This window comes from Meles meles, chromosome 11 (assembly GCF_922984935.1).
Source record: "Meles meles chromosome 11, mMelMel3.1 paternal haplotype, whole genome shotgun sequence".
Lineage (NCBI taxonomy): Eukaryota > Metazoa > Chordata > Mammalia > Carnivora > Mustelidae > Meles > Meles meles.
Window position 1 is genome coordinate 4926153 of NC_060076.1, and position 13229 is coordinate 4939381.

General features: G+C 45.7%; 1 protein-coding gene across 5 annotated transcripts in view; it reads right to left on the reverse strand.

The window, feature by feature from the left end:
* NUP214 (nucleoporin 214) overlaps window positions 1-13229 on the reverse strand; it is a 104110-nt gene that overhangs the window by 46032 nt on the left and 44849 nt on the right. For all 5 annotated transcript variants that reach the window (XM_046022016.1, XM_046022013.1, XM_046022015.1 and 2 more), the window contains exons 22-24: window positions 11764-12024; window positions 10661-10822; window positions 8045-8144 (exon numbers count right to left, since the gene is read on the reverse strand). In XM_046022016.1, coding sequence (XP_045877972.1) covers window positions 8045-8144; window positions 10661-10822; window positions 11764-12024 — 523 coding nt within the window. The remainder of the gene's footprint in view (window positions 1-8044; window positions 8145-10660; window positions 10823-11763; window positions 12025-13229) is intronic.

The window sequence follows — 13229 nt, forward strand, 5'->3', positions numbered from 1 at the left end:
GATTCTTATACGGTGTTTTTTAAAAAAGACTTTATTTATTTGAGAGAGAGAGAGAAAGAGAGAGAGCTGGCCTTGATGAGGGGTGGGGAGGGGCAGAAGGAAAAGGGAAGCAGATTCCCTACTGAGTGGGGACACCGACATGGGATACAGCAACAGACTGGGTAAGTTAAAGATGTACACTGTAAACCCTAATGCAATCACATAAATAACATAAGCGTTACAGCTCATAAGCCAACAAAAAAGATAAAATAGAATCATAAAAAATACTCAACCCAAAAGAAGTTACAAAAAAAGAGGAAAAATGGAGCAAAGAACAGATGAGACAAATATAAACCAAACGAACCAAACAGCAATATCACAGATTACAACCCAACATCATGTATCACATTAAATGTAAATGGTTTAAGTACTCTAATTAAAAGTCACAGATTGTCAGACTGCATAAAAAGCAAAGACTCAACTACATGCCATTTATAAGAAATCCACTTTAAATATAAAGACACAAAATAGGTTCAAAACAAAAGGATGGGAGAAAGATGGGCCATACTAGCACCAACTGAATAAAGTTGGATTGGCTACATTAATATAGAAGAAAGTAGATTTCAGAGCAATTCATCTTACCAGGGATAAAGAGGGTCATTTTTATAATAACAGGGTCATTTCATGAAAAGAATGTAACAATCCTAAATGTTTATGCAACCACTAACTAACTTCAATAGGACACAAAAAACTGAGAGCACTGCTAGGTAAATAAGCAAATCCACAACTATAGTTGAAAACCTCAACACCACTTTTAGTAACTGACAGAATAAGTAGATAAAATCATTATGAAAACAGAACACTTGAACACTAACAACCAACCATCTTAACTTAATTGACATTTATAGAACACTCTCAACCCACAAGACAGAATACATGCTCTTTTGAAGTGCACAGAGAACATTTACCAAAACGACTGACACTCCAGCTCAGAGGTTGGCAAACTACAGAATAAGGACCAACTGCCTCTTTTTATAAATAGTTTTATTGTTAACAGCCATGTCTATTTATTTATATATGGTCTATGGCTGCATGCAGGCTATAGTGGCCAAGATAAGTAGCTGAGACAGAGACCGTATGTCCTGCAAGCCTAAAATATTTACTGTATGGCCCTTTAAGAAAGGGCCTTCCTGTTCTCAGTTCTGAATCATAAAAGAAGCCTCAATAAATTGAAAGACTTCAGGTCATGCAAAGCATGTTCTTTTTTTTTTTTTTTTTAAGATTTTATTTATCTATTTGACAGAGAGAGAGAGATCGATCACAAGCAGGCAGAAAGGCAGGCAGAGAGAGAGGGGGAAGCAGGCTCCCTGCTGAGCACAGAGCCCGATGCAGAGCTTGATCCCAGAACCCCGAGATCACGACCTGAGCCGAAGGCAGAGGCCTAACCCACTGAGCAACACAGGTGCCCCACAAAGCATGTTCTTTGATCACATGGAATTAAGTTAAAAATAATAAAAAGATACCTAGAAAACATCCAATTATTTAGAAACTAAATAACACACTTTTAAATAACTCATAGGTGTACATATATTTAAAAAAAAAAACTCAAAGGATAAATTCAGAAGTATTTTGAATTGAATAAAGATGAAAACATAACTAATATTCAAAATCTGTGGGATATAGCCAAAGTGGTTCTAAGATAGAAGTATATAGCACCAAATGCCTATATTAGAAAAGAATGGTATAAATCAATGACCTTAATTTCCACCTTAAAAACTAGAAAAAGAAGAGCAAATAAAACCCAAAGCAAACAGAAAAATGAAAAAAAAAAGGTAGAAAAATAGGAAAAAAAAATCAGTGAAACCAAAAGCTGGTTGTTTGAGATCTATAAAATTGATAAACCTCTAGCTAGACTGATCAGGAGAGGAAAAAAAAGATACAAATTACCACTAACAGGAAAGAGGGAAGTGAAATCACTATGAATTCTGAACACATTAAGAGGCTACTAATCTGGGACTACTATGAAAAACTTCGTAAATGCCAACAGACTCAACAACTCAGACAAAATGGACAAATTTCCCGAGAGACACAAACTACCAAAGTTCATTCAAGAAGATAAGCTGAAGAGTCCTATAGCTATTAAAACAAACAGGGGTGCCTGGGTGGCTCAGTGGATTAAGCCGCTGCCTTCGACTCAGGTCATGATCTCGGGGTCCTGGGATCGAGCCCCGAGACGGGCTCTCTGCTCCACAGGGAGCCTGCTTCCTCCTCTCTCTCTGCCTGCCTCTCTGCCTACTTGTGATCTCTCTCTCTGTCAAATAAATAAAATCTTAAAAAAATAAATAAATAAAACAAACAAACAAAAAACCACCTGGAAATTTTAAGCCTAGATGGCTCTACAAGTGACTTCTACCAAACATTTAAGGATGAAATTAACAAACCTACATAAACTCTTCCAGGAAATTGAAGAAGAATACTTTCCAACTCATCCTACAAGGCCAGCAATTGTTCTGATACCAGAACTGAACAAAAACATCACAAGAAAAGAAAATCTATACACAAATATCCTTCATTAAGGTAGATACAAAAATTCTTGATAGAATTTTAGCAAATGGAATCAGCCATATATGACAAGGGCAATGCATCATCATCAAAGATTGGTTTAACAATCAAAAACCAATCAATGTGATGAGGCTACCAAGACAACTTAATGGGGCAGTGGCAGGGGGGAAAGAGTCTTCGACAAATGGTGCTGGGACAATAGGATATCCACTTGCCAAAGAATGAAGTTGGACCACCGTGTCACACTATTTACAAAAATTAAATCAAAATGGATCAAAGACCCAAATTAAGAGTTAAAAACTAAAAGATTAAGAAGAACACATAGGTGTAAATCTTTATGACCTTTGATTACATAATGGTTTCTTAAATATGACATTCAAAGCACAGGTAAATAAATAAAAACTTCATTAAAATTAAAACTTTTGTGATTCAAAGGACACTATCAACAAAGTGAAAAACCACCTGAGGAATGGGAGACAAAGGATCCATTTTAAAAAAAGGGCAAAGATCTAAATGGACATTTCTCCAAAGAAGATACGAATGGCCCATAAGCACCAATGGATGCCCAACGTCTTCAGCCAATAGGAAATGCATTTTAAAACCACATGATATACCACGTAACACCCAACTAGGATGACTATAATCAAAAACATGGACCGTACAAGTGGTGGTGAGGATGTAGGAAAAACAGAACTCTCACTCAATCCTGCTGGGAATGTGAACGGTGTAGCTGTGCTTTGGAAAACAGTCTGAACTATGCTTGGCTTAAAAAGCTGAACACTGGGGCGCCTGGGTGGCTCAGTGGGTTGGGCCGCTGCCTTCGGCTCAGGTCATGATCTCAGGGTCCTGGGATCGAGTCCCGCATCGGGCTCTCTGCTCAGCGGGGAGCCTGCTTCTCTCTCTGCCTGCCTCTCTGTCTACTTGTGATCTCTCTCTGTCAAATAAATAAAAATCTAAAAAAAAAAAAATTTTTTTTAAAAAGCTAAACACTTAATTAACAAGATGATCTAGCAATTCTACTTTTTTTGAAAAAAGATTTAATTTGTTGTTTATTTGAGAGAGAGAATACACTCACAAGTGAGCAGGAAGAAAAGAGCAGAGGAAGAGGAACTCGATCCCATGACCCTGAGATCATGACCTGAGCCGAAATCAAGAGTCAAATGTCCAACCAACTGAGCCACCCAGGTGCCCGTAGCGATTCTGATTCTAAAATATTACCCGGAATACTTGAAAACAGGGTCTCACACAGACACTTGCATACTGCACAAGGACAGTACACAATGTTCACTACATTATTAACAATAGCTAAGAGGGGGAAACCTATGTGTCCATCAACAAATGAACTCTACACAATAGAGTATATCCATACAATGGATTATTAATCAGCCATAAAAGGACTAAAATTCTGACAAATGCTATCACTTGAGTGAATTTTAAAAATTCAAGTGAATAAGCCAGAAACAAAAGGACCAACAATATATGATTCCACTTAAATGAGATACTTAAAATAGGCAAATTCTCAGAGACAGAAAATAGGATAGAGGTTACCAGGGGCTGGGTGGGGGGAGGGGAGAGTTATTTGATGGGTACAGGTTCTGTCTGGGATAATGAAAAAGTTCTGGAAATAAATTGTGGTGAGGCTTACACAACATGGTAAATGACTTAATGTCACTAAAACTGTATACTTAAAAATGGTTAAAATGGTAAATTGGTAAATGGTATATTTTGTTATGTATATATTCTACCATGACTCTTCTGTTTCTACCATTCCTTACTCTAGCCCTTTTTTAATGTAAGAACCAGAAGCTTCTTGCTAAAACCATAGGGCATCAAAACTATTCATATTTATCAAAGCTTATAGAATTTTACACTAAAAAAAGGTAAATTTTAGTATTATAAATTATGCCTCAATTAAAAAAAATTGCTAACATAAAAAACATATCAGATCAGGTTATACAACTGCCTCAAAGCATGCAACAGTCTGCCGCCAGGTCCTGACCAAGGCTCACTAAACACTGTAGGGCACAGAACTCCACCCCTGCCCCTGCTCAAAGGTCTCCTCCCCTCTGCTCCAGCCACCAGAAGCCTCCTGGCCTTCCCGAACTTGCCAGACATGCTCCTGCTATAGGCCCTGTGTTTGGGGCTTTCTGCTTTAGGATACTCACGAGATCTGCTTGGTCTCTGGCCTTTTGGTCTTTACTCAAATGTCAAGTGTTAAAAGCCACTGGAAGGAAGAATTTTCCGTAAGACAGGAAGATCCAGCTTACTGGTGAAAGCAATATGGTCTGGTGCTTCTGAAATACTGTAGCCACTAACCACAGGGGAGAAGCACCTTCTTTGGCCACCCATTTCTAAAACCGTAGTCCACACCCAGATCAGTCCTAAAATCCCTTCCCTACTTCAATTTCCTCCATCATACCTGTCACCATCTTAAACATGCATATTTTACTTATTTATTTCACTTATTGTTTGTCTTTCCATAACTAGGGCAGGGTTGGTTGGTGCTTTTTTCGTCTGTTTTTTTAACTGCTTTATCCCCAGCACCTAGAACAGTGTATTAAAAGTATTTAATTAAGGGGCGCCTGCGTGGCTCAATCAGTTGGGCTTCTGACTCTTGATTTCAGCTTCGGTTGTGATCTTGGAATCATGGAATCGAGTCCCGTATCGGGCTCCGTGCTCGGTGCAGAGTCTGCTTCCTCTCCCTCCCTCTCTCTTTGCCCCTCTCCCCACTCACATGCTCTCCCTAAGATTTTTTTTTTTAAAGATTTTATTTACTTTATTTGACAGACAGAGATCACAAGTAGGCAGAGAGGCAGGAAGAGAGAGAGGAGGAAGCAGGCTTCCTGCTGAGCAGAGAGCCTGATGCGGGGCTCCGTCCCAGAACCCTGGGATCACGACCCCGAGCCAAAGGCAGAGGCTTTAACCCACTGAGCCACCCAGGCGTCCCAGTATTTTTTTCTAAAGTACTTAATTGAGCATTTGTTGAAAGAATAAATAAATGAACACCAAAAGCCCTGAAAGAAATGATATGTCAGTTAAGCAAGTGCCTTCAGCTCAGGTCATGATCCTAGAATCCCAGGATCGAGTCCCGCATCAGGCTCCCTGCTCAGCAGGGAGTCTGCCTCTCCCTCTGACCCTTCCCCATCTCACGCTTTCTCTAATAAATAAAATCCTTTAAAAAAAAAAAAAAGAAAAGAAAAGAAAAAGAAAAAGAAATGATGTGTCTGGTGTGTTTTGGTAAAAAATCAAAGAAACCAGCACTCCCACCTCGTTTAGCCTCTCTCTTCATACTCCACCTCCTGCCAGGCGTCTGGCCGCACCGGCCTTCTTTCAACTCTGCCTCAAACGTGCTCTGCTCCGTCGCGGGTTCGGGCTTCCGGAAATGCTGCATCCTCTGTCCAGAACCCTCTTCCCTCCACAGGCAGCTTCTGGTCACTTTCAGCTAAAGTATCTTTCCCTCACCAAGCTCCTCACCAAGCCAGACTCAACCAGGACGCCTCATTACATGCCTGCACTTCCTCACTGCACTTATTATACTGCAATCAAGTAAGTCCCTGTGTAAATGCCAGTGGCTCTTGGTGGCTGTCCCGCTAGAACGGAAGTGCTGTGAAAGTGGGAACTTGTAAGTCTTATTCACGACTACCTCCCTAATGACCTAGGGCAGCATCACACTCCTAGGAGACGCCCCGTGAGAATCTGTGGAATCTGAAGCGATGAGGAGTCGTGGGTTCGCACTAGATAAACCTTCTTCCTTAAAACAGAGTGGCTGGCTCGTCAATGAATGTAACAGATGAAGCCAGTGAATATGGGATCCCCAGTGGCAGAAATATGTACGCTCATCGTATAACAAATCTTCTATAAGATACTGCTCAGAAAAAGTTAAATGTAAAGTTAAGTATTTAAAATACATTCCAGGAAACTACCACTTACCAGAATATGAAAGCGGTTTCATAATGAACATGTTTCTCTCTCCAGCTTTCTTATCGGAAGAGGTGGTAAATACCAGTTCACGTTTCTCGGTTATGCTTTGCATTAACCCATTACTCAACGCATGGTTATTAAGAATGAACTACATTCTGGGAACCGAGCTAGAATGTAGTTCAATAACTGTACTGTTCAGTAACTGTACTAGAGTCCAAATCTGCAGGGAAGGAAGAGAAAGTTTCTTCGAGATTCCTTTTGATTTGTTGTGTCTGTTTTTCTTAAGTCAGAGAAAAGGGCAAACTTGGAACTCTTCCTCTGACAAAGCCCTGATCAGAGATCTGCTCAGACGAATGAGGAAAGAGTTTAAGAAAAGGCCAAGGGAGGGGGCGTCTGGGTGGCTCAGCTGGTTAAAGCCTCTGCCTTCAGCTCAGGTCATGATCCCACGGTCCTGGGATCGAGCCCCGCATCGGGCTCTCTGCTTAGCTGGGAGCCTGCTTCCTCCTCTTTCTCTCTCTGCCCGCCTCTCTGCCTACTTGTAATCTCTGTCTGTCAAATAAATAAATCTTTAAAAAAAAAAAAAGAAAAGGCCAAGGGAGGGACACTTGGGTGGCTCAGTGGGTTAAGCCTTTGCTCTGGCTCAGGTCATGATCTCAGGGTCCTGGGATGGAGCCCCGCATTGGGCTCTCTGCTCAGCAGGGAGCATGCTTCCCCACCTCCTGCCTGCCTCTCTGCCTACTTGTGATCTCTCTCTCCCTTTCTCTCTGTCTCTCTCTCCCTCTCTGTCAAATGAATAAAATCTTAAAAAAAAAAAAAAAAGGCTAAGGGAAATCACTAAGAGGTGTTTCTTCTCCGTGGTTAGTGACTACAGTATCTCAGAAATCCCAGAGCATAGTGCTTTCACTGTTAAGCTGGATTTTCCTGTCTTATGCAACATTCTGCCTTTTGGTGGCTTTTCTTTGCCTTCCCTGCACTAGGAATCTGGCTCTAATTCCCCAATTCTACAGCACAGCTCTTCCCCTTGGAAGTCTGCAACAACCACAAATGCCATCTTGGTATAAACAGCATACCAAAGCTTCAAGGTCACTACCAGATAGGAAAGTGGGTAGGCTTGTTTTTGGCTGTTAGGATAGCCCTGAGATAACTAAGAAATTCCTGGAACAGGCAGTGTTGATAAGCGGACGCGCGAGGAATAAAAAGGAGGCTGATGGACTAGTGAAGCAGGGCCACCCGATAAGCCCAAAACAGCACAGTGAGCAGACCTGCTCCGTGGGGCGGCAGAGAGCAAGCATGATGTGGAAAAAACACAGGGCCTGCGGCCGCTCTTCCTGCTCCTGGACTAATCACCAGACACCAACTCCCTGAATGACATTGGTCCTCAGCATCCCTGTGTTCAAAGTGAAGAAACGCCCCCAACTCTTCCCTGTGCCTGGGAGAGGATCAGAGGATAAAGAGATCCAATCTAAGAGAACCTAAGGCTCTGCCAGACCAGTGTGACGACAGCAGTGCTGCCCCCTGCAGGCGGTCCGTTGCTACTGCAGAAGAACTGCCTGGCCGCAACACGGTCCAGCTAGTAACGTACCCCATGGCTGCAGAGGCGGCGGTAGGATTGGTCTTCAGCTCCTGCACATTTACCACTTGAGGGACAGTCTTCAGAGTTGATTCAGTCAAAGTACTTACAGCTATTTAAATAGAGAAGAGAGAGGTGTATCAATTGCGGTAAAGGATCACAAATTCCAGCCATACACAAATGAATAACCAGGACAAAAAAATGCAAGCAGAATGTAATCTTCTTATACAAAGGAAATCTACTCTGGACAGTTCTGCAGCTCTGTGCTCAATGGGACAGCTGGCATACTCCATTTGTAAAGATTATGAGATGAGGTTCTGTGCGATTTAATCAAATGTACTAGTTTAGGGAGAAAGAATTCCCCGGCCAGCTTTTACAGAGCAGAGCTGAGCCCCTGCAACACTGTCGGCTCATCCTGGAAACAGGCAGAAAGAGCTAGAGGATGAGTGGTGTTCAGATTAAGGATTCCTGCCTGCCTGCCTGCCTGCCATCCATTCATCTAACCGTTCTTTCACATGAGCGGCTTATTATTTTCAGATTCTGTTAGGTGCTAGGAATACAAAAAACGTCAAAATTATAGTTTCTTCTGGGGCACCTCGGTGGCTCAGTGGGTTAAGCCTCTGCCTTTGGCTCAGGCCATGATCCCAGGGTCCTGGGATCAAGCCCCACCTGGGGCTCTCTGCTCAGCAGGGAGCCTGCTTCCCCTCCTCTCTCTCTGCCTGCCTCTCTGCCTGCTTGTGATCTTTGTCTGCCAAATAAATACATAAAATCTTTAAAAAAAAAAAAAAAAAAAATATATATATATATATATATATAGTTTCTTCTCTAAAGAACCTCACGGCTTAGTGAGACAGGCACACGAATAAGATGTGGAAAATGGAGCTTGGACAAGAATGGGGGGAAAGGGGAAAGGCCAAGAGGCCTGAATTCAGTAATGGCAACTGGCGGGGCATGACACCTTACCTATCTTCAGCATGTCAGCTTGCATGTGTTTTTGGTCTTTTCATTTAAAACTGCATTCCAAAAAACTTAATGACGTTTTATAATTAAGTACTAGGACAATCTGAGCAAAGTTCTTGGATGGGTTTTTCCGCAGAGTTGACCTCAGTGGTGAAGGTGGAATGGGGGGTGTGGGGCAGCTCGCTCATTCCCTCCTTCAGAGAAGTGAGCAGGCTCTCCTTGGCCGCGGCTGCACATGCTGCATCTTTCACGTTCAAAGGTGCCTACGCCTTAGAAATTTTTTGCCTCTGAAACGATAACGGAGATCACACCACCTCCTGCTGACTGGAATAATCCTGCGCCCTGGCAGATTTTACGTCTATCAATAATCGACTCATCAGCTTGATTTGGGGCTGATTCAGCACAATGCCAAGATTCTGCTTCCTCCAGGTAACATTTAAAGAAAACACGGCAGACTTCTGTTTTTTCAGAAGGCTCAAAGGTATCTTAAAAGGTTATCTTGTTTGTGCTCCTTCATACTGACTTTAGGTACCTTAATAACCATTTTAATATCTGAACTTTTCTTAATGCTGTCCAAAGTGATAACGTGTTCCAAGCAGTGATAAAACTAAAAAATAACTTTATTCAACTAAAACAAAAATATGTGATTTATAGCAAAGTTTCTCGACTTTGGCACTACTGACATTTTCAGCCCAGATAACCGTTGGTTGTGGGGGCGCCCTGTGCATCTGCAGTTTGCTGGCAGCGCTCCCGACGTCCACGCGCTAGATGCCAGCGGCACTGCCAACCGCGGAGGCAGGCGCGGAGCAAAACAGCCCCCCTGAGAACTACTGGCTTGTACAAACTCATGACTGGTGATAACCGAAGCTCTGGAGGCCAACCACCCAGAAACCCTAATGCAGGAAGTTCTGGAGAGCCAGGAAGCACTGACAAAATCAAGTGCTGCCGCTGACGAGCTCATGAGAGTTTCCCTCTGTGAAGGCTAAAGCGGCAACCTGAAGAAAACACGCACTCACGCAGGAAGCGCAGGGCTGCAGGCCGGGTTCTGCTACTTACCGGCCGGGTCACCTTGGCCTCTCTCCGAACCTGACACCACTCAGAAGCAGTGGGCACACTCATACCCACCTCCCAGCGAGGCTGGGATCCGTACGACACTGGCAGACAATTCTAATGTTAGCAGATGATCTAACAGCAAAGATTAATTTGGGGCTTAAAGCAGACATTATTCAAATGTAGGGATCGACAACTTCATCCAAAAACCCCTGACTCCCCACTCAGCTGGATGTGGCGGATCGAACAGCTTCCCTTGAGAGGAAGAAGCTGGGGCGCCCGGGTGGCTCAGTGGGTTGAGCTTCTGCCCTCGCCTCGGGTCATGATCTCGGGGTCCTGGGATCGAGCCCCATGTTGGGCTCTCTGCTTGGCGGGAGGCCTGTTTCCCCTCCCCGCCCAACCCGCCTGCCTCCCTGCCTACTTGCGATCTCTCTCTCTCTGTCAAATAAATAAATAGGAAAACTTCAGATCTAGTCTCGGCCTTCTTGGGACCTGCTCCCGGAAACGGGGGAGGGGGGACCCGCCCCATCAGTGCTCTCTTCTCAAGAGCAGCAGAGGGAGCGAGCTGCCGGCTGGGACCTGCTGCCTGCAATAGCCGCAGCTCACGACCGCAGCTACCTGGGGCCTGGCTGGCCATCTGACGTCTCAGCGCTGCGGCGGCGGCCGCCTGGGGGGCCGAGAGGCTGTGGGATGGACCGGGGGCGCCATGCTTCACGGTTTTGGTCGCAAGCATTGTGCTGTCGGCTCCCTGAGGAATAACTTTGCCAGCAGACGTCGGCGCTGAAGGAAAAAGAAACAGCAAGTGAGAGAGTGGGTCGGGGAAGAGGCATACACAAAAGCGAAGGTGGCAAGTCCCGCACCGTGAGGCTGCAGGGGACACGCTAGGGTTACCACGGCTTCAGCACGCACATGACGGAACTGAGAAACTCACAGGCCGGCAGCCCCACCGAAGAAGCCACATGCGCTGCGCCCGCCCCGCTCTAGTTGCTGAGTCTCTGATGTGAGCATTTCCTCAGTACTGACCGAGACGGAACGTTCATGCCAACACGGGTCAACTGCCTGCTCTTGTCTCGTAAAATCTGCCCCCTCGCGTGCCTTCCCGTGGATGTCTGTTCTCTGTCAGGAGTCCCTTCGGTGTGAGGTCCTGACATTGAACCGGAGGTGGGACGGGCCGACAGCGGTCACTTCTGAGAGCCAGTACTGCCAGCGAACGTGGCAGCCGGCAGTCCCGGGGCAGGGATGGCTGCAAGCAGCGAGCTGCACGAGCTAGGGTGTGAAAGGCGGGAGTGCGGAGTTGCTTTAGAGCGAGGCAAACAGCCGCCGCCTCTAACTCCTGAAAACCGCGCGCGTGCGTGCGTGCGTGTGTGTGTGTGTGTGTGTGTGTTGGTTTTTGGCTTGTTTTAACGTGTGCAGGTAATCCCTCTACCCAACGTGGGGCTCCAAGTCACGACCCGGACATCAAGAGCGGCACGCCCCTCCGACAGAGCCGGCCCGGCGCCCCACACCGGTTTTAGAAGCCCCTGCTGCACTCACAGGAAAGCCGGGCCGGTGCGGGCCCCTGCAGGGCCCCTTCTCCCTGCCTCTTTCGGATTTTCTGAATTCAGCTCCTAATTTCTGGACCATGAGCAGAGAGGGGCTGGACTTGGTGCTGCAACAGCAGAAAAGTCAGGCACGGCTCCTCCAGCAGACACACACCCCACAGCGAGTCACTGTGCACTTACTGCTCGTTCCCATCACGCCAGGCGAACCATGAATCAGCAGAGATTTAGCAAAAGGCGTCGTCTGCGGCAAGACTCCGGGCTGGATGGAAGGGGTGCGCACCACAGGCGCGTGCCGTGGGACCTGGGCCACCGTGTCATCGTCCTTACAGGACCCCCGCGCGTCCTCGCCCTCCAACGACTGGGACACAGACGATGTGGAACTGGCTTCGTCCCAGTCTTCATAGTACCGCTGCGACAGGAAGGCTGACCGGGACAGGCCGGCTGGCAACGAAAACAAAACCAAGTGAGAAGGTTCCAGCAAGTCTGCAAGCCGTGCCACTTTCCCTGTCGACAGGGAAACATCCGGTTTAGAAACCCTTTAGTTACGACTTCTTTTAAGTGGAAGAAGCTGCCGGGGAAGGTGAACATCCACGGTCTGGGGGCCCTGCTCCAAGAAAGCTTGGAGAAACCGAGAGGTGTAGGCCAGCAGCGTGCTGACTGTCGCCAAACAAACAAAATGGGCAGTGAGAGACGGAATACGCGCTGGGCAGAGGCGGAGAGCTCGAGCCGCCGCCGCGAGCTCTCACAGGCAGCACCAGCAAACCGGGAAAGGACCAGACAAGCTTGCGGAGAAGAGCCTCTTGCCAACAGCAAACTTCTGAGAACAGGGCACGCGAACTGGGAAGACTGAATGTCCTCCGTCCCAGTGCTTCCAACATCCACAACCCTCAAATGAGTCTTTTGAATCAATTAGGCTTAAAAAAAATCCCTGAAACAAAACCTGACTTGCCCTCTTTTATCCCCCTCTCCTACGAATGATGAAGTAAGGCCTCATGCTATTTTGAAATACACAGGGCTGCCTGTATACTGGAAAAAACATAAACCAAACCAGAGACCTAGCCCTTTCTCAAGTGACTTAAAAGCACCGCTACTACTTACCGACTTGGCTGCCTTACACGGGGCTACCCTACTGGAGGGCACAATTCTAGAACACCGCTCTCATCACTGAAAGCTCTACTGGACAGCACTGGGCCAGAGTGTTCTCATGCAAGTAAACGCGCAGCAGGGCCACTTGGAAATTCCACCCGTAGCCACCAGCGCCACCAGTAAAACGGCGCTGTGCATCTCCTGAGAACTTAGGTGGTGCCAGATGCTATACAAAGGAGCTACACAAATTATCCCATTTAATCCTCACAATTACCCTATAAATTAGAAACTGTTATTATCAGACTTCATAATTAATACTTAGAAAGATTAAGTATTTGCATAAGGTCCTGAAGCTGCTAAGTGGTGGACCAGGATTCAAATCTAGGCACATCTGACTTGAAAGACCAGGTTCTTAACAACATTATCAAACCCCGTGCTGGGCAGAACTGTGACTCCACGACCTCTGCCCCTTGGTGCCCACCACAGGTATGTTTCCTCAGACAGCAAAGGGACGTTGCAGACATAGTTAAGGTTACTAATCAGTCGGTCTTAAAATAGGA